This window comes from Bacillus rossius, chromosome 5 (genome assembly GCF_032445375.1).
Source record: "Bacillus rossius redtenbacheri isolate Brsri chromosome 5, Brsri_v3, whole genome shotgun sequence".
Lineage (NCBI taxonomy): Eukaryota > Metazoa > Arthropoda > Insecta > Phasmatodea > Bacillidae > Bacillus > Bacillus rossius.
The window spans coordinates 44,421,513-44,442,578 of NC_086333.1; the positions used below are offsets into that span (position 1 = coordinate 44,421,513).

Here is a 21,066-nt window from a genome sequence, read left to right on the forward strand (position 1 = left end):
TATGATTTTATTATATATATTAATGTATATTATATTAATACATTATTTATTTACAATTTATATGTTTATATTTACATATATATATATATATATATATATCACTCCTTTATTTGACCGTTAAACAGCCTCTCATGTTTAATTATTCATTTCAAGCCAAAAAAAAAAACTGGGAAACGTTTGTTGTCAGTTGATGACTTTGATAGAAGAGTGATCAGAGACACTAGCCACGAATTTTATGCAGTAAAAAAACGACAAAAAAGGAAACTACTGCCAGTTTTGAAAGAAAAAATCGGATGGAGTTAGGGAAAGACATCGCTGCGTAAAATACTCAAAGAAATGGGTTTTGTGTGGAAAAGAAGCCAAAATAAGCGAATTCTTCTTCTCGAAAGATCTGACGTTGCTTGGCGATCACAGTACCTGACTCAGATGAAACAGTGCAGGGAGGCTGGGAAGAAGATATTTGACATGGATGAATCCTGGGTTGACACTAATTTAACCTTTCAGAAATGTTGGCAAAAGAAAGGTGACGTTGAAGGTGTAGGTAATGGCAACAGCAAATGCAGCGCACAGACTGATAGTTAGTTGTAAGCGCTGGTTCTACGCAAGGCTTCCTTCCCGGAGCCTCTCTTGTTTATAAAGCAAGCACAACAGGGAACTATAAAATACGCGAGGATGGTTTGTTATAAATATGGTTTTCGGCCCCCTCTAAATGACTAAAATGGTTCTTTCAGAGTGCTGTTATGGAAAAAATACCAACCCGTGTGCATAAAAGTGGTAAGGTTCTTGAAGTGCGTGAAAGTGTCATGTCGATCGTCTTCACATTTCAGCCAAACCAAATGGAAAAGTAAGCATCAGCGAGGGAGTTACATGCAAGTCTTAATTAATTGTGTTTCCTACAGCAACCCACAGTTACAAATTTAGTTCTTAACTTTAAAGAATTGTATAGCTATGTTTAACTATGTTTAACTAAGCTGCCCAGTAGAGCAAATGGTGCACTACCTTTAAATAATAAATTACCGTAAAGCATTATCGCATCTTTGTATCATTAAGATCTGCGCTGTGTTGCACCGTACGTGAGATTGTTCTCGACCAATGTTTTCGGAACGGCATGAAGACTTCCAGGCCGTTGTTATCTGCAGAGCAGACAAGGCGGGACGTGTCGATTACAAGGTCGCTGAGCTCTAGGGAGTCGACCCGCCAAGACGTCGCGGCCCTACTATATATGTAACAATTATTGTCGCAAGTATATTTTATGTTCCTGTGCACGGTATGAATATACATATATATATATTTTATCAACTACTTGCTGGATATTACATATGTGAGAATGCTATGAAATTTCATACTTAATTTTAAATCTTTCCGATCTATAGAAATGTGAACATTGGCAGCACTACGACGAAACTGGCTTTCGAGATTCTTAACGATTTTATAGTGGTGTTTTAAAACATGGTCTAAGCCGTTATCTTTTCGTGATCACGAATTTTACCAGCAACTAAGACATCTTCGAGGTTAACTCATGTGAACATTACGTTATGCTACAAAAACAACTCATCACTACTTACATTTCAAAAAATCGGAATTTTTAACTATCTTCATATTTAAATATCTTTCACAAATTAGGTATACTTCCAGTAAACAAGAAAAATCATTTAATTTGCATCTGACATTTAAGCAAATTTAATCTTGGTTGCTCAGAGAATTACTGATAATGCAATCTACGAAACCAGAATGTTATCTTCGCAGTATGGATACATTATAGATGAAAATTTAAGATATAATGTAGAAGACATGGTATGCTTACACTGCCAAGAATATTTTTTGGGTAAAATATTGAAGCCACGAAAATACAATAACTTATACTAGCTTTAAAGTAATTCACAAAAACTTAAATAAATACCGAATGAAAATCACTTCATCAACTCTGGTGTACCAAATGTTCTATTCTCTATTTCCGAACCTATAAACTAAAATACAAGCTGAAGTCCGTTAAATAAGATAACAATTCTGACTGAAGGTATGTAGCAAGCTAACATTTCCTGAAATTAGAATTTACAAGTAATCCACTTCGTGCCAAAAGAAAGTAGTTATTTGGACATACATGTTAAATTTAAATACAACTTGCATAGTACGAGATACAAATTGTAGCCATGAATTGGATTTCAAAAGGAAAAAAAAAATGTTTTATAAAAGAAACGGCTCGACAAAATTAAATTTAACAAGAACGCCGATATTTTTTATTCATTAAAAATCAAAGTGGTACGCCTTCCTATCTTATGGGTAGACGTTCATTCTTGTTAGTTTCCTAGTACACAAAACAAACAGTAAACAAAAATTTTGAATTCACTCTTCGAAAAATCCGAAAAGGTAAGCACACCTGATTGAATATCCTCTCAACTACTTATATTGACAGGTAGATTTAACAAGATATTTAATTCAAACGACATAACAAATAAAATAATTCCGCCGCTACAAAATCGTGAAATGCATTCGCGACGTAGTACACCGTCCACCGCTAGATGCCACTGCCGTACGAAAAGTCACACAAACTGACAGCGTAGATTCCGCAGAAATTTATCTTTGAAAAGATGTAAAAAAACTGTCGTTATTTTTTAGTCCGAAATGAACGTTGTTTGCAGACCAAAAGATCGAAAACTTCAATATGGGCATAGCACTATTTAAAACTTCTCTCTCCCGCAGTTCTCATGAGCCTAGTCGGGGGGTATTATTTCCGATGGCAGAATTCGAGTAGGTACGCTCGGCCCAGCAGCACCTGACTTGACAGATCGAGCGAGCGAGCGAGATCGAGCTGATCGCGGCCCCAGGTCCTTCCTGTCCAAGGTCATGCCGGCTCGCCATCTTGCACATCTGTCGCAGCGCTGGCTGCAGCCCGGCGGCAGCTTATGCGGGCACATTAACTTGCCCCTGGCGACTGTCGCACGCGGACGGGAAACTGTTCCTAAGGCCGAGTGTACAAAACGTAAGCATCGGGCAGCTTCCAACTTCTCGCGTTCCAAACTTCCAAATTTAAAGATGGGCGTCGTTTACACAGAAGGCTAAGATTTTCCTTTTACCGACCCTATTCCGTTTCCTATTATTGAACTACCGCACAGTGAATCAATATGAATATCATGTTTTCGTGAATAACATTTATCAGAAAAATCCCAGAGGAAGAAATTAATTTCCTACTGTATTACAATTATAAGTTGTAGGGCTGGTGATGTCTTTTGGGACTTTCGTGCTCCATGAACCACCGTGTCTTTCTTGAGTTAGTTGCGTGTTGTGTCGTTGAAAATCTTGCCTTTCTCGCGTGGTTTATAAACCCACACTACTTAAGGAATGCGCGTGAATCCAATTTCACCCCATGTTGCTAGTCTCAAACTGCAAAAAACTTCAAAGAAAACAACACCCATCCACGAACCAAGACAGCAAACTTCAAATGGCAAATTAAATGGGTAACTGCGTGTTTAGTCCCCACAATAAATTTAAAATTCAGTTCGTTAATAGTCATTAATGTAATTTTATAAGACAACTTGCAATTATTTCAAATCATCCAGTTGTTAAATATGGTTTCAATAGCTTAAATTGAATATTAATTCTTGCAGCTTATACTTTATAAAAATAACGACCACAATTTCCCCTGTTCACCAAACCAAATGTCACACAGCGGCAGATTACATCAAATACGTCAGCCCTCTAACATTTATCAGAGTTTATGCCCGCAAACATTTTAAAATTCGAACAGTTTTATTATTACCAAACCGCCGCTGTATTTCTTAGTTTAATTGCGGTTTAGAATCAGATATATCTACAATAGATTGATGTTGAAGATCGAGATCAGTATGAATTTCTTAAAATTTAATCAAAATGTAGCACGAAAGCAGAACTGCCTAAATTCCCGTTATGCGTTATTACATAATAAAGGTTCTAGAAAGTATCTGTTTCTCTTGTATAGAAGGTACGTACTGCGTTGTTAGCTCAGAAAACAGTAACCCGTGGTGGGGAAGTGAACAGGACAAAAAGTGGGCACATCTGGTTATGGTCAAGTCTGCGCTTAGAACAAGACTCATCGCTTTCTTAAACAAAATGAAGTTAAAAACACAGGATTTTCAGTTTCAAAGTGTTGGCATTACTGGCTTCTAAACGCACTGCGATTTAAAAACTTAAAATTATTAGATTTTGAGAACCAGCATTGAAATTTTACATAAAAACCCTAAACTGAGAAAAAATTAGGTTCACACGTACGAGAATAATCTGTATTCTGCACAATTCAAAATATAAGGGTGAATTGGGGATGTAACTATTGAAATAATTTTCACATCTAGGTAATCGGTCGTAAATACACTAACAAAATTTGATGTCATTCCCAAATATGTAACAGTTAAGTTATTAACCTGTAGGCTACAATTGTAAACAAAATGTATCAAAAATATAGTACTTTTTCTATGAATTTGACTTTTTTTTTAAATAAATGTATAATATAATTATTGTACGGTAAACTTCCAACACAATTGCGTAGGTAAAAAACTTTCATTTCATTACATGTTTACGAACGTATTAAAGTATTTTAGAGTGCAAAACTACTAACTTCCAATTATTACAAATAGAGAAAACGAAGTAATATTAGTTTTAAAAATATTACAATTCTAGAAAAAAATTACATTAAAAATTAGTGACAAAGTTGGTTTCGCTCCAAAGTTCCTTCCAATAGCTAGTTGCTGTGAGAAAGTTCTAACATGCGGATAGACTACAGCTATAAGCCCCGAAAAAAAACCAATCTTCAGATTTTTTTAATCTTGCACATAAATATTCAAGTACGCTTTATTATATTTGCATAATACTTTAAATACAGCCAAATAAATAATTAATTTGAATACATTTAAATAAGTGCAGACAACCTACATTATTGCTCCTCAAAACATTTTTTTCTCCGCAGGAAACTTACCTACTAAGTACTCTATACTGCCAATATCTGCATAACATTCAGACTTGCCAATTGCTGATTGTAGTCTTAAAAGAGGCATGGCTAAATGTGTTTGTAACATATTTCCGTTACTTTAAGCTCGCACTCATGCAATCATCGAAATGTACCACATGGCATTCTGCGATTGGGCCAAAAATAATTACCACTTCCGTGAAGTTGGTGCTCTAAATACTATTTGTCACCAAATTTAAAAGCTCACTAGTGATCAAAGAAAAAGAGACTTCAGTTAACTGATACAAAAAAAATTATATTTTTCAATTATTCACTGAAAATGTTTATCTAATAAAGTCCATAATAGTGGGAGATTTTTCACACAAATAACGAGAAACAATAGTGCTGATTATTTGTGAATATACAAGGGAAATAACCACATCGAAGTATTGTTACGTTACTAGTCCAAGGAACGCTGATTTAATAGTTCCTGAAAGCTAACCAAGCAAATAATCAATTACGAAATTACTAACTGAACTGCAACACAAAAATAAGCGGCGAAGTCTGCTTCATATGCAAGCACATTCATTCCAAGTGTTTTATCCTCCACAGTAAACAAGTGTAAGCAAGACTGCATCAGTTATGCGTTAACACTTAATATTTCAATGGGAGTGCTTATCTCCATTCTGAACTTAGTTACGCAGAATAAAAGTTTTATCGTGGAGTTAGGAATTACCAGGAGACGCATGCTATGACGTAGGTGAAGTCACTTTTAAACATCGACATCGCCAAATTGTATACGCCCAAAACATTTCGGAAATGGTGCTTGACCACGTCTGATGGTTAATAAGTGTGAATTTGAATCTCCGTCGTTATAAGTCACTTAAATAAATTTAAAAAGTCATTTAAAACTGTTTCCACACTGCAAACACGCAATTAGCTGCAGGAAAATGGCTTCACGCAGTTAGCATGTAATCATGCAGACATGACCACACCGAGTTTTACATAGGTCCTGCAGTCTATCCGATGTGTCCGAGCTAAATCAGATATGGTATTTGATCGGTTAACGTGACCTGTAACGTAAGGTGCTCATGACAAGTCACGTGGAACAAATCTGTGACTAAAGCTGACGAACTTAAAAACTTCAGAGATTAGGCATCTGAAATAACTCTCAAATTCTTGCGTTATGAACAATATTTGCAAAGGAGAAGCATGACTAGTACGTTGAAAACGTAAAATTCCTTTATAATAATTTTTCCAAAGAAAAGTTTTATTATAGGTATTTAATATTTCGTCTTAGGCGACATTACGTCGTAATAAAATTAATAGAATTTCATGCGTACGCACTTTCATAATGAACATTTTTTTTTTAAGTTTGTATAAAGTTCTTCTCTGTGAGTTGATCCAAGAGATCTTAGTACTGTGCTGCACCATGTATTATAATATGAACCAGATGCATCGGACAAGTGAATGTGCGAACTGCTACAGTAAATGCATCGGACAGAACGGTCAACAAGGTCAGACAGGACGCGACTGTGCAAACGTGGCAGGGCCTTGAGCCAAGGACGAAAATTCATGAGAGAGTAGATTTTAGGGGGAAAAATGGGGGGGGGGGGGAGAGAACCAACTACTTCACTCAAGCTATCTGGATATTAGTACATCATTCAGAGCTGAAGTCCAGAGAATTTATAATGGAGTCAACTAAACGGTTAAGAATAAAAGCTATATATATTTGCAACATGTAACTAGCCGTGGAAGAATGTTACTTAATCTTTACAAAGCGTATTCACAAATTTATTTTCAGACTTTTTAAAATACCTGTATCCAATTTTAAGCAATAATTGTTTTAACCTAAAACTGTAATAGTCGATTGGTCATACTTGTAGGTTTTAATTTAACTTTTAAACTAACATTCGGTATTATCAAACTCATACCAACTGGGTAATGAAAACAGTAATAAAATATTTAGTAATTTATTTTTAACAATGCGCAATTGTTGCATTTTGCACGACTCCTTGCGAACGTGTTTCCCTTGGTTACGGATGATGTATGAAATGACATGCATCAACAGGCGGCAATATATCGATCAGCCCTGCTTGGATGGAAGTTAAGAACTAAAGTTTAGCTTATTTCGATGCCACGTCATCTAAAACGTACACGTCACTTTTGGTCGTTTTTGATGTACGCAACAACACGTGACTAATTACCTACATTAAGAGCTTCATTAAAATGCTTCATTCGAAATGAATATATCGCATTAATTATCTTGAACCCTAATTGTCTAATTCGAACATAACGGGGTCATGTGGTTCCAATAGCCCTAAATGGCGAATTTAACTGTTTTGTTGCATAGGCTAGCACTTTTAAATTGATCTATTCCGTCTACGAAATTGCGTTTAGTCAAATCGAGGTTTATGACAGCAAGTAATCAAATTCGCGTGTCAGCGTTGCGTAGTTTTGCCATACGGAAATCGGTTATGTTCCGTATCACGTATCCAAGTTTATCCCATAATCCTGCATGATCCTGTACATTTGGATCCCGTGGTACATGATGCTTGCTGTTTTAATTTAGTATGTCAAAAGATTCTGCACACAACAAAAACTCTTGATATAACAATAAATTAAGACATTAAGTTTAATAAAAAGGAAAGTATATTTTCTGTTCACCTTACGATCATTACTCATTGTTATACAAGCTTATTTGTCGGGTCAGGATATTTCTAAGTACTAAATTAAAACACGCATCATGTACCACAGAATTAATGCATACAGTAACATGCCATCTGTACCAAGAGATTCACTTGGATACGTGCTACGGAACGTTTAACCGAAAATTTAGTTTCGCAAATTTACGAGTACGAGAATGTTAATGATACTGCATGCCCGGCACAAAAAGCCGTGATAGGGCATCTGATTGGCTAAACTGCCTGTCACGTCACAGCAGATCGGCAGGGCAGCGCAGTGCCGACGTGTATGGTTAATTATAAATCGGTCGGCAACGTGCTCGCTATTGGCTGCAACGAATGACGTGAACCAATCACGTGACACATGGGTAGGTGTAAAAACCGGCGGGAATTCATTTCCCAAAAAATGAGGGTTTTAATCACATTACATTAAAATGCTCAAAAAAGCGTCACTGAATGAACATAAAACCCAAATTCCCATAAAATGCGTCAGAATAAAATTAACCGCTTATTTACAAACTACACGCAACCTAAACCACTTACGATTAGGCAACAAGCCATCTTAACAGTAGTGAGCAGGCACATAATACAGTGCCAGGGGCTTTTGTCATTTAATAAGCAATTAAAACAATGGAGTAGTCAAGTCATCCTGCATTCAAGTGCAAAAACAGATGTAGCTGTGAAACAAGAATTATGAAATGTACATTAAGTCTAGAACCACCATGGTATATTTAAATGTCAATTACGAAAAATATACCGACATTGTAGTTTGAAACAGAAAATAGTCTTAAGTAATATTGTACAATATGACCGACACCTATATTCACCAATAGCCGTTAATTAATACAAAAATGGAAGGTTAGACTGTACATACTGTCATGTTAAAACTAGTTACAAGGTACGGCCTAACTTGCAAAACAAGTCCCGGCGCATTGCACTGCGCGCGAGGATACGCCCTCTTACCTCGGCTCATCTGCTTTATCCTCGTTCATATCCATTTTGGGCGGCACTGTCATTTTGGCCAGGTACTCCTCGCCCACAAACTCCATCAACACCACCTCGGCGACTCTCGTCACGCGCACTAGTGTTACAAAGAGCTGTTTCCGGCAGAAAATCCTCACCGGCCGGCACTCCCTGCGCCTGCAGCGGGCATAAAGACAATGACGTCAGCGGCGGCCGCGCCAAGTGTATCCTTCCGCCGCGACGAGCGCGCTACGTCACCGCCGCGCCGCGGAGTCCAGGTCCCCGATCAACACCGGCAGGGTGGATCACGACACAGGCACCTTCGCCGAGCAAGATCTTCAAACCAGACTCTTGTGATCGGACCTGACAAGCTCTCGAGATAAATGTATTTCGCAAGGTGGCGATAAAACTGGTTGTGCGAAATCCGCCGCGACCTTGCGAAAAAAAAAACCGGAGTCTGCCGCGCACGCGACACTTGAGCTATTGTGCACAGGCGCGTGTCACGTCTATCGCCAAACAAGTCAAGACTTCGCCCCGTGCAGATTTCGCCAAGGCGCAGGGGAGGAATAAAAAAATTGCAAAGAACTGGTTTGCGAAAAACAGGTCGTGGATGAATCCGCTTCAAGGCACGTGTTCCCCTTCGAGACTGCACACAAAACCATATTCCCCTAACACGAGCCGAAACACAAACAACTTGCTCGTGCAGGCCGCCGATGAGAACAGTTGAGAGGGGGCGCGGAGCTGATAGCTTCGCACAGGGTAGACCGCACGTGACGCAGCCGTCTCTCCGCTCGATCTGCGCAGTTCCCGCGACGACGCACAGTAAAACAAAAAAAAAATCGAGGACTTGACACGACAGCGCAACTCACATGATGTTGCCCGAGCGAACCGCAGGGCGCGAGAGACGGGTGAAACATTCCCGAAACTTACTGTATCGCATTCGGCGCGAGTCACGAGGGAGTGGGGGGAGCTGTTCCCCCCACTAACCACCGCACCATCCCCACCACACAGTATCACACCCCCCACCAAACACCACCGCCAAGCGAACCCCCTTCCGTATCCCCACTCTAACAGGAAAAAAGGGGGGGGCGGCACATTAAACAATTTCCCCTTCCACGCTCGTCCTCCCACTACAGCGGCACCGTAACTGCCCTCCCCCTCCGGGAGCAAGTGAACTCCCCCCTCTTTTTATGTACCCATTCTAGTACCAGCACCGCGAGCTGTGGGTGCAAAATAAAATAAAATAAAACAATAACCCACCCTCCTTCCCAAGACCGTAGAGTACTACATACTAATTACGGCAAATACTATTAGTGAAATTTCGACACGCATCTTTATCACAATGTTTGAGCGTTGAATATTAGAAATTATTGGCTGAACGCAGTCGGCGCTAAGTACAGGACTGCGCGACTCAAATGCCCAAGGCTACAAGGCGTGGCTACTCGTTCGGCTGTCTGAATGCGCTAAAACAACAAAACAAAAATTTACAGCGCAAATAACTCGAAAAGCAATGTTTTGTAAAAATAAAAGTTTTACAGTCAACAGAATGTTTCGTCAAGTCACTTGAACTTATGTCTGAACAGTGCAATAAGACACAGCTAACCAAAATGTGGAAATTTCTATAGACTGTTTGTAACAATAGTATACAATTAATTATTATTTAAACATGCCGGCAAAGCCATCGAGTGAAACTAAGGGCCCGGATGCAAGTAATTTTGTTGGGGCCCCTCCCCATTACAATATTACAAACCCCATATTTAAAAAAATCTAAATACTAAACAATACCATGGTCATAATTGTAAAGGTGATCTGCGCCTATCGCGTACCTAACTCATAAGGTTTCCATCAATTATATATTGGAAACCTTATGAGTTAGGTACGCGATATTTCTATCAATATCAACACACATTAAAAATATATTTTAAAACTTAACCAGACTCCCCCCCCCCCCCCCTCAACAACAAACCAAGCATCAGATTTGGCTATCGGGCCCCAAGTCAGTATTTTTCACATTATAAATATAGGCATCTCTTACTTAAACCAAAAATTGTTAATCCATTTTTTTACAAACTAGCGCAATTGTAGTCACAGAAATGAGAGCAAATCACGTTTTTCGCACGTGTTATACGTCCCTACAAAGTTTCGTCAACAGGTCACTTTTCTGTGACTCAATTCCAAACATAAGTGAGCCTTAAGCATCAATTTATTTTTACGTTAAATTACTAAATTACTGCTTTGTAAATTGAATAAAAAAACAAAGGATAATAAGGTAACAAAACGTTGGTTTTAACTAACTGGATAATTTATACAAAATAATGTCCCACGAAATTCATGTCATGCCATGCGCGCATTCGCCCTGAAGATTCGTAGTTCGTTTACGAATCGCAACCATGTAAAATATCATCGGTTAAGTATTTTACAATCAGTGATTACTGTTATCAGTTCAAAACGAAAATTGTGATTTACTAATGTTAGGTATGTATTTCTATCGCCAAATAGTAATTTCGAGCATGTGATAAAATGTCTGTCGCCGAAGTATGTTTTGTGGGGTCACCGATACGCAGTGCGTATTACGCACGCATTTCAAACCACATTCCACAACTCCTGCCAGCATCGGTCGCAAGTTCCAGCGCGCGGTCCTCTTTTTTCCCCTCCCTGTTGGATCAGATTCCTGGAAATCTTCCGCTGCCGAAGAGATCCTTCAGTCGGGGTGCCGACCGGTTTGCCGTGTGCCGTCGCAGCTATCACCCGACAATGGCCTCCGTCGAAGGCACCACGCGCACCAGGGATGCCAACGTAATCCCAACATAAGCTATGGCCAATAAATAACGTCGTTTCTCTTCTAGCCAACGGCTATCTACAGCTCTTCACTGCTGGAGATTTCAGTAAATTACGGACCTCTCAACGAAGGGTTCTTTTAAATTTCCAGATAAAGGAACCTTCGTAGAAACTACGTCAGATTACATCTTCCAAGTTCTGTGTTCCGTCGTAAACACGGTATACATGCACATGGAGAACATGGCTCTCCAGACTAAGGCAAATCATTGACGTAGACCAAAAAGTCACTCAATGAGGGGACTAACTTGTGCTTGCAAAATCGTAACAGATTTTCGCCCATGAGGCAAATCCTTAACCGACTAGTACGAAGATCCAGGGATGTGCGAAGAAAGTGTATTGGTGTGCCAAAGTAAACTTCGTAATAGTACAACATTCCTTTATTAATTTACTGTCTGAAGTACTCGGCTTTGCCCGTCCTAACACATCATAATATACGGAACATCACGACCGAGTTTCATGTCTGTAAGACATAAACTTAAAAAACAGGAAATTTTGTGATTTTAAAGTCTCATTGATTGCACAATCTCGGTGATCAAGGCTACGCATCTGCAAAAGCTGAACGCCAATCTTCAGCTTCATTTTATAAGGGGCAGGTAGCCCCTAGGCAAGACGTGACAAACGCACCAAACGATAGCGTGTTACAAATTCAAGGCAACGCCATATATTGATGAAGTTCTTAACTAAACTGTTATTAGCGCCTTTAGTTTGCTAGCAGCCACGAACTCTACTAACCGGATGGGTTTTGCCAAGGAGGAAGGATATGAAGTTGCCAGACCTTACTATATGACCTTGTGGTGGACATAGAGAAATAACACGAACTCAAAGTTTATGCGTCTATGATTTACTCATATGATTTTCTATTACAAAACTGAATTTACCACTTTTCACTCCCTTAGGGATGAAATTTTATAATTATGTGGTCTTGTCACTTTTGGACCTGTGTTTAACGATACTGCAGTAACTTATTGGCGTGCAAACCTCATAAAACAATGGTCAATTAAAGACCATGCAAAAAACACATTATAAAAAAATTGACGATAATGCTTGTATATTTTCTTTAGCAGAATATTCCTGTTCATAAAGTCAACTAGCATCGCGGCCAACTGGTTTAGAAGAGCCTTCCGACGAATGCAGATCATACGTTGCGGTATTCAGATAGGTCGCATTAGTAAAGGCTAACTTAAACTTTTCTCGTGGCATGCTAGTTCAGTCGTGACTTGAGGTAAACTAAAGTTTTAACCCCAGTTGCTTAGCCTGCAAGCCAGAAAAAAATTTAATTCATTTATTTCCCTTACCAGCGTAAGCAACACACACTCTGGGTTCCACGATATTTACTTAGAAAACTACAGCTTTAATTTAAAAAAATTATAAACTCACCAAACAAGATATTTATCTGTTATACTGAAACTTAACATTTCTAGTTTCTGCCTCCAAGAATCAAGCGCGTGATAGATAAAATCATCTCCATCGACCAATTAAATATAGATTAGATAATCTTATAAGCTTAGAATCTATGGTAGAACAACCTCCATCGCAACAGTTACTAACAATATCTCCAAAGCTCACTCTCATTTTCGTTGATAATTATTTCCAGGTAGATACATTGTGTGAGGATTTAGAAAGAAATTCTAAACAAAGCCTCTCTACAGCACCTGTGTCGCCTAAGTGGAAGTCATTTCTCTGCGCCCTTTTAGGTCCAGAAGGTACCGATAAATTATCTCTTTCGCTAGCATGCAGATATGAGAGTGTTATCTATTAACCAGCTCAACCTATACGAAAAACCCCTTTAGGTAGAGTTCAAAGAAATACTACCTATTGTAGACGTGGTGCGACTTCCGGAAACATTTTTATACAGTTTTTAGTTTCAGGTCCACAGACCCCAAAAACATCGTCAACTCAAACGTGTGTGTGTGTGTGTATACACAGAGATATGTATTACAATTTTGTGGACACGATAACTGTCGAATTTTTTCTTAAATCATTTCCAAACAGATACATAAAAATCTGGGTCGAGTTCTTTAATGAACAATATACGACCAAAGGGCGAGAAAAGAGGGATAGTTTTTAAAAACCAGAAAAATTGTTCTAACTCCCGTAATATGGAAAATATCACATCCGTTTGAAAGTTGTATAACTTGTAGAAGTAATGGCAAAATCTTGTGTCTAAATAAGTTGTTGATAGGGGCAACCATAACTGCAAGGGTTTAAAAAACAAGGGTTGGCGGCCAAAAAAAATTAATAACTCTGTTCGTAGCATAACAGCGAATTTGTACAAATTATATATTAATCTTATAATTTTTATCTAAAACAAACTATTTTTATTAGACGAACCATTGCTGCAAGGTGTTGAAAAAATGAGGGGTAGAATTACAAAAATACCAAATCGGTTCAAATTGTTTGTAAGTTTAATCATTTTTACCTAAAAAATTTTGTCTGGAACAATTTTTGGTGATTTAAACCATTACTGTAAGGGGTGGGAAAAACAAGGGCAGAAAAGTAAAATGTCATTACTTTTTTAAAATACATTTTCTTTCATTTCTAGTGCAAATCTGCAATGGCGTATGTCCAAAAAATCTGTGTTAAATTAAGATATTCAATGCTGTTGTCTTTGAAAGATTTGTGCAATGGGAGTGCATGACTTGATGTAAGCTTTTGGATATATGCCATTGCTAAGCACATGTATGTATGTCTGTAGAAGAAAACTACAAAAAACCAAAAGACAAAAAACACAAATTAAGCAAAAATTGTTGTTGTCAACAGGACCCTACACCACATAATATTCCATAACAGGAATATGATCAACAAACAAAGAAAAACAAAGAAAAATAGACTAAGAGAACGAAAAAAAAAAACAACCACAAATGCCAATGCCATGACTTACTGCCTCATCTTTTGTGGGGGTTTGTTCGTTCTCTTGGTCTATTTTTCTTTGCTTTTCTTTGTTGACCATATTCCTGTTATGGAATATTATGTGGTGTATATATCCTGTTGACAACAGAAATTTTTGCTTAATTTGTGTTTTTTGTCTTTTGGTTTTTTGTAGTTTTCTTCTACAGACATACATGTGCTTAGCAATGGCCAATGTCCTAAAGCTTACATCAAGTCATGTTCAATGCTGGATGCATTAAGTTAAAAAACATTTAAAATATTTTCGCTGCATGGAATATGGGAAAATGTTAACTCAATCTTTTTTTAATATTGACGAACATATAGGATGTTATGTCGGGAACATTTTCTTTAAATGTTCCAGGAATTTTCCAAAATATTTTCAAAGAAATAAGTAATTCGAAATCTACATACGCCTGTAGATTATGCCGAGCCAAAAAAAAAGTTTTTTTTTTTTTAAAGTAAAGAATGCGGTCTCTTTTAAAACACAAAAGTTAATCAAACACGTGGACCAACTAAGAAAAGTCATGATTTTGTAGTACCTATATAGGTGCTTCGCGAAATGATTTAGTGCCAGAATTGTATTCGTTCATGCTCACTGAACTTAAGTCAAACCACAAATCGAAATTTATCATGAAAGGTTCTGTAACACGGTACACACCGTACACATAGTAAATTTCAGTATAAGACTATCTAATTTATAAATATACAAGACACTTTGTTTTGGTGATTTTATTTATACTTTCAAGGTACATATACAAATTTTAGGTGGTTAAAAACAAGCTTAGAACACGAAAGCCAAAATATCTTCCGCATAGATGTAACCACTACTATATCTCAATCGGTCATCAATCAATCACATTTACCAGGCGACTTCCATAATCAAACCTAACCATTGGGCCAATGACTTGCTGCCTCCAAATGGCAACACTAAATGGTATCCCTATGTGGGACCTTACTGGATGGGCTATACCCAACTTCTCGAATAAGTAATTGGTTGCATTAGAAGTGAAAATTAATAGCGCCCACTGGGAGTTAAGAGCTGTGCATTTGGGTAACGACTTTCAGTTAAAATCCTTCCTTACATGTTAAGAGTGCAATTAATAGACTACGTTTTTAAAATTTCAGCTTCTTCGTATTGCCGTCTAACCTATATGCCATGGGTTTGGTTCAGCAAGGACAAGGTGCACCAGGTACGGTTCGCAGAGATACGCCCGCCGATACAGCGCAATATCAAGGATACAACTACTTTAAAACAATTTATTGGTGTTGTTCATGAATTACGTTGGTAAATCCAATGCCATCACAGATTCTACATACTCGTAAAAAGAGCACCGCTAACTTTGTGATTATGGTCCAAAGAGGTCACCATTTGAGAAATTTAATCCTTCAACAGCAAACAGGATGCATTCAAATGATTTACAGAAACCATTTACTTAGAACCAGCAGCACCCATATTCTGAAGGGAAAGTGTGTGTGTGTCACAAATAATTGCGATTTTTATTAGCGAGAAACCTGAATTGACGTGAAGTCATCAGAAGGTCCTCGGGTGTACCGTCCCGACCCCTTGGTAAGGTAGGATGGACCTTGTAGTTCAGGTCCCACTGAAATCTTGAGACGAGACCCCTCGTCGCGGGATGGGAACGAACTCTCGCGGGGCGGCGACCCAAGGCCGCGGCTGCATTCCGAAACACTAGGAGCGCACTCGGGAACATTCCGGAACGGAGGGGCACGTGTGTGTGTGTTGTGTTGGCGTCTCGAGGGACGAGGGGGAGGGAGTCAAGGGACGGACAAGGTGTGGAGGGGAGGAAGAGTCCTCCACGTGCGACCTGTCGCCTCCAGGGGAATGAACTCTCTCGCCGCGGCTGCTCGAGGGCTGCCCTTAACAGCTGCCTCGTTGGGCGGGACCCTGCTCTGCCGCCGACTGGCGCCCAGCGCGCGGGGCGCCCCTGGAATGCAATCAGGACAGCCCCGGCCTCTCCCCGCGGCCACAAGACGGCCGCATTCCGATACCGGTAAACAGCGACGAGGGCTGACCATTCGTCCGCACCGACAGCACGGGTACCCAGCCAGCATGGTGTCATACTGCCGTTCTCTTGCGGTCGGTCGTAAGGAATAAGCATTATGTTATCTTTTAACCGTGTTCATTCTTAAATAAAGAAGTATTAATAATACAAATGCATACCATTCTAAGTTAACTTATTACTTTAACATTATAGTCATAAGTAAAGAACATTACACGTTTATTCAAGTACTTATGACTTCACGAGAATATTCATAAACTTCTGTTAAGCCCATCTAATAGCAAAGTTGAATAAACCGCCAATTGTATCATGCGCAGAACGAATTTTTGGTTAAAATATAATATAGAGTAGAGAATTTTAGTTGTAACGTTATATATACTTGAGTAGTAAACCCCACTCCCCTTTTGTTTTCTTTCTCGTTTACTTGTGGCAAATCAAAAGAGTTTTTAACTTTACATGCTTTACATGCTTTTTTTAACTTTACATGCTCAACTGACACAATTTTCGTCAGCAGTTTGTACTTATTACCTATATCTAAATTGTAAAACAACAGCTGATATATAAACGGAAACCGTCATTAAATGATTCTACCGTATGCTGATAAATACAACGATCAGTCCAACAAATATGTTATTCGGACAAATTGTAACTTAGCTTCCTATCAAATCACATAATTTCTTTATAATTTCTTAAGCACAGAAACAATGCACGTAATAATAGACACCTAAACCACTGTATCAATTTCTTTCAACTATACCAAGCCCCAATTATAATTTAAAGCTATCTTAACACATACACAGAATACACTTGCTAAAAGGTAGGCTTTTTAAGTGGCGGCAGCAATAAGCGAAATTTCTCACAGTAAAGGATAGATCCAGTAAAGTTTTAGAAGATTAATGAGAAATGTTCGAATTTATTGGAACTGCTAGTATTAGCCCTTCTATAAAAAAAAACTATGCGAGAAATGTTTTAAAGGATTATTATTAACAGTCTAATTCTAACGTAAGCTTAATATAGAAAATATGGACGTGATATTTAATATAGAGGCAAATGACAACTTTATGCTAGAACAAAGTTGAGAATTTTACGATCTTGTTGGGATCATGACGGTTTATGGGGTTAACACAGGGGTTCCCAAAATGCGCGCCGCGGCGCTCAGGGAAGCAAAAGGCGCCTCGCACACAATCACTCACTCAATTTCAACAACTTGACTACCAACGCAAAAGAGCTTAAGCTTACACTGCCTTAACAGTACAATTAGATCCTTTATAGCATTTCATGTCATTTATTTATAAAATAGCATATTTAATAAATATTGCCAAAGTTTTATTTAAATTAGATTTCATAAAAAATTAACACGCCATTTAGACGTTATAACTTGTGGGTCGGTGCTATAAAATTTGCTTTAACGATTTTTGGACCGAACTTCATATTGGTTCTTACTAGCGGTGCCGCAGGCAATAATCTGTAGATTACGGGAGCCGAGGGCCTTAAAAGGTTTGGGAACAGATATCGCTTTATTCAGGAAGTTATGATTTCATTAATATTAACGTAACCCTTAAATATTTACGATGGAAATTAATAGCTTTTTTTATCATATTCTTAGGACAAAGGAGAAAAAGGTGGCCATATTGTGTTTCGTTTCCTTTTAAACTAACCATATCTTTATTCCATTTAATGTAAGATAAATAACTTGATGTAAGCTTTTGGACATAAATATATAAATATTTGATATGTGTATTCTGCATTTCAAATGAAATAATGTTTCACAACTCTTTAAAAATATGGTAAAATTGAGGGAAGTTTGATTTCTAATACCTAATTCTATACATATAGCCAAATTAAATGAAAATCGGAATGTGAAAATTGGCATGATTTCCAGTAAAATAAAATGTATGTTGACCGTTTTTCATACAATGCTCCGCAAGTGAAAAATAGGTAGGTGTCATTTCATTACGGTAAAATATCCGCGAATACAGTAAAATGGGAAAAATGATGTCGGCACACGTACATAATCGATATTAAAAATAAATAAGCTTAAGTGCTACTAATTTCAAAATGGGCATTTTAAATGGTTTTAATATGAATATAAACTTATTTACAGCTGACATTTTATTGTGTCTATTACATTAGCAAATGATGTAAACTTTAAAGAAATCTTATTATCGTTTACAGTGTTACACCACCAGCACTGACCCAGAAACTGCGCAGTTGTAAATAAAATTGCCAATCGATTTCCTAATTTTTCGTGATCATTAATTCAAATCGTTAGTTTGATAACTTCCGATTTTACAAGTGATTCATTTTAATCGCTTGAGAATATATAAAGTCTAGAACATAAAAAAAAATGGCAATACATAAAACATCCCATTTCTCTAAACAACTTTTGTTTACGAACTTGGATATGCTGCATTTTTAAGTGTTTCAGCAGAGCAAATATCACGTCCACGCGGTTATTTGTCACGCGGCGTGCTACCGCCAGGGGACCCGACGTTTTCACACGAACAGTAGCATGCTCGCGTTGTAGGGAAGTCATTACGAGGCGCCGGCGGAGGGGAAGCCGACCGGCCCGTTTGGGGGGGGGGGGGGTACAGTTAGAGGGCGGTGAGGGGAAAGTGGAGAGGGGTGGGCAGGCCCCGTGCCCGCCAAGGAAGTGGGAGGGGCCAGCGAACACCGCCCCTGGAGGGGAGGGAACAGAGGACACACAGGAAGTGCTGCTATCTGGCGGGCTCGACAAACATACGGCGTCACACGACTGAATGACTCACGTCGCTTACAATGTACAGCCACAGGATGTTCCCAAAATGTATTATCTATTTTCTCGTGGCTCCTATATAGGACATTTTTATTTCTCTCGAATCTATTCAGATCGGCTCCTTGTAAAACGCCGAAACCAGAAATTCGCGGTGAGGATTCGATTAAATCATATTTACACTGAGACAACACTATCAATAACGCTCGATAAAAAAAATATTTTTATTAACAAAATAAACGTTTATCGTGTATCATTACCAATTAACTGACACTATACTTGTGTCAGAGTTAGGTACGCTAACCAAAACGAAGCCATACTTGTTTGCAAAACATAGAAAAGAGAACCCGAAGTTTTTAAAGCAAAATGACACTGTGCATTTTTTTCCAAATAAAGTGACATTCTCAAATACCCCCTAAAAAGTAAATGCGAAAGTTAACAAAAAAACCGAAGTCACAGGCCAGAAAAAACAATCATCAAATGATCGACATAATATTTACTCAAAATTATTTACTTGATGATTTTAGAATCTCTTTAAAAAAAATTGTGTTGCATTTGTTGAATCAGTGTTAATATTCATTGTTTTAAATTAAACGTATTTAACTCGAAATAAACTTTCGTAGTTGTAATAATTTCGAGACTGTGCTAAACATTGTAACTCCAGTCCACTGTGCAGTAAAGTCATATCATACCGGGAACAGCTGGCAATATTTTAACCAACGGAAATTAACCTAAAAACAACACTAAAAAAGAAGAACCTTGTAATCGATTTGCATGGAAAACCAATATGTGTGTATAAAAATACAGATCAGAAAATGATATGTCATCACTGGCAAAAAGCAATACTTTTAAAATAAACCTAACAGTACACTGTAAATACATAAACTTAAATACCGGTATAAGTTCAACACGGATAATGGACGGTTATGGTAAAACTAAAACACTACTGACGCCATTAAAACAATATTTCAAGACTTATAATGATCATCAATTTCTTAACCATCGTTTAGTTCAAAGCTTGAAACCAGCCCGAGATCGACCAAAATAGCGAGCATCCAATTTTGATCCAAGTCTACTGGCGTAGACTGCCATGCGTCTCACCAACAGGCAGCCATTAGCCTCGCTATTGGGAATTTCTCGAACTAAATGTTCGTCTGGTTAGGCAAAAAATCGACGAAGATAAAAAAAAAATATGTAGCGGCCGTGCAAAGCAAGCACAGGTGCCCAACAACACGATCAACTCTCCCATGCACCTAGAAGGCAGCGCTTGCTTGATATTTGTGAAGTGCACACGCGGTGGACGACGAACTCAACAGCTCTAAAAGCGCGAGAGGAGATAAGGGCGACACTGGCTCGCGTATCACGTGCCTCTTCGCCTCTACGCGCCGGACACCAAACTGCCTCTTCGCGTCTGTAACGCGTCTCTATGGGGCTTTAAGGGGTGATCCTGTATTTTTCTGGTGTAATATTAAAGATAAAGGCACCTGCATGGACCTATACTGTGTATAGAATTTTGATTACACAAAAAGTCATTGAAAACGCCATTTGAGCCTTTTTCACTTTCCCAAAAGTACACTTTATAGGGGGAAAAAACATGAAAAGAAACTTGCGCCAGACGCTTTAAATAAATTTTGAACCGTTCGTTGTAAATGACGACGCGTTGACACTTGGAGTTGCGCACGCCATTTGGCTATCCGGCTCTCGGCAGCGCCCACCGCAGTCTTGGAGGTGGGGAAAGAACAGAAACCATTCCTGAGGCTGGCGTCGCCTGGAAGACCACGCTGATCGCGCCAATGACGGCCCAGATGCTGCGCAGAGAGCCATCGGGCGGCTGGCCGCGAAGACAATTGCTGGCTGGTTGGCGCCGTCCCAAGCGTCGCTATTTCCGGCTGATGAAACACAAGTCTCTAGTGAATCTCGACTCGTCTACAAGCAGTAACGTTTTAAGTGTGGATTTTATCTCGCCTCTTGGCTTTAATTTATTTTTGCTGTAATTCACATTTT

The 21,066-nt window shown here is 38.6% G+C and overlaps 1 protein-coding gene across 3 annotated transcripts in view; it reads right to left on the reverse strand.

The window, feature by feature from the left end:
- The window catches only part of LOC134531751 (insulin-like growth factor 2 mRNA-binding protein 2), a 226,233-nt gene that overhangs the window by 106,606 nt on the left and 98,561 nt on the right, over window positions 1-21,066 (reverse strand). The window contains exon 1 of one of the 3 annotated variants that reach the window (XM_063367627.1): window positions 8,563-9,576. The exons of the other annotated variants lie outside the window; for them this stretch is intronic. Coding sequence (XP_063223697.1) covers window positions 8,563-8,648 — 86 coding nt within the window. The 5' untranslated portion in view covers window positions 8,649-9,576. Of the gene's footprint in view, window positions 1-8,562; window positions 9,577-21,066 lie in introns of those variants that run through there. 3 annotated transcript variants of the gene reach the window in all.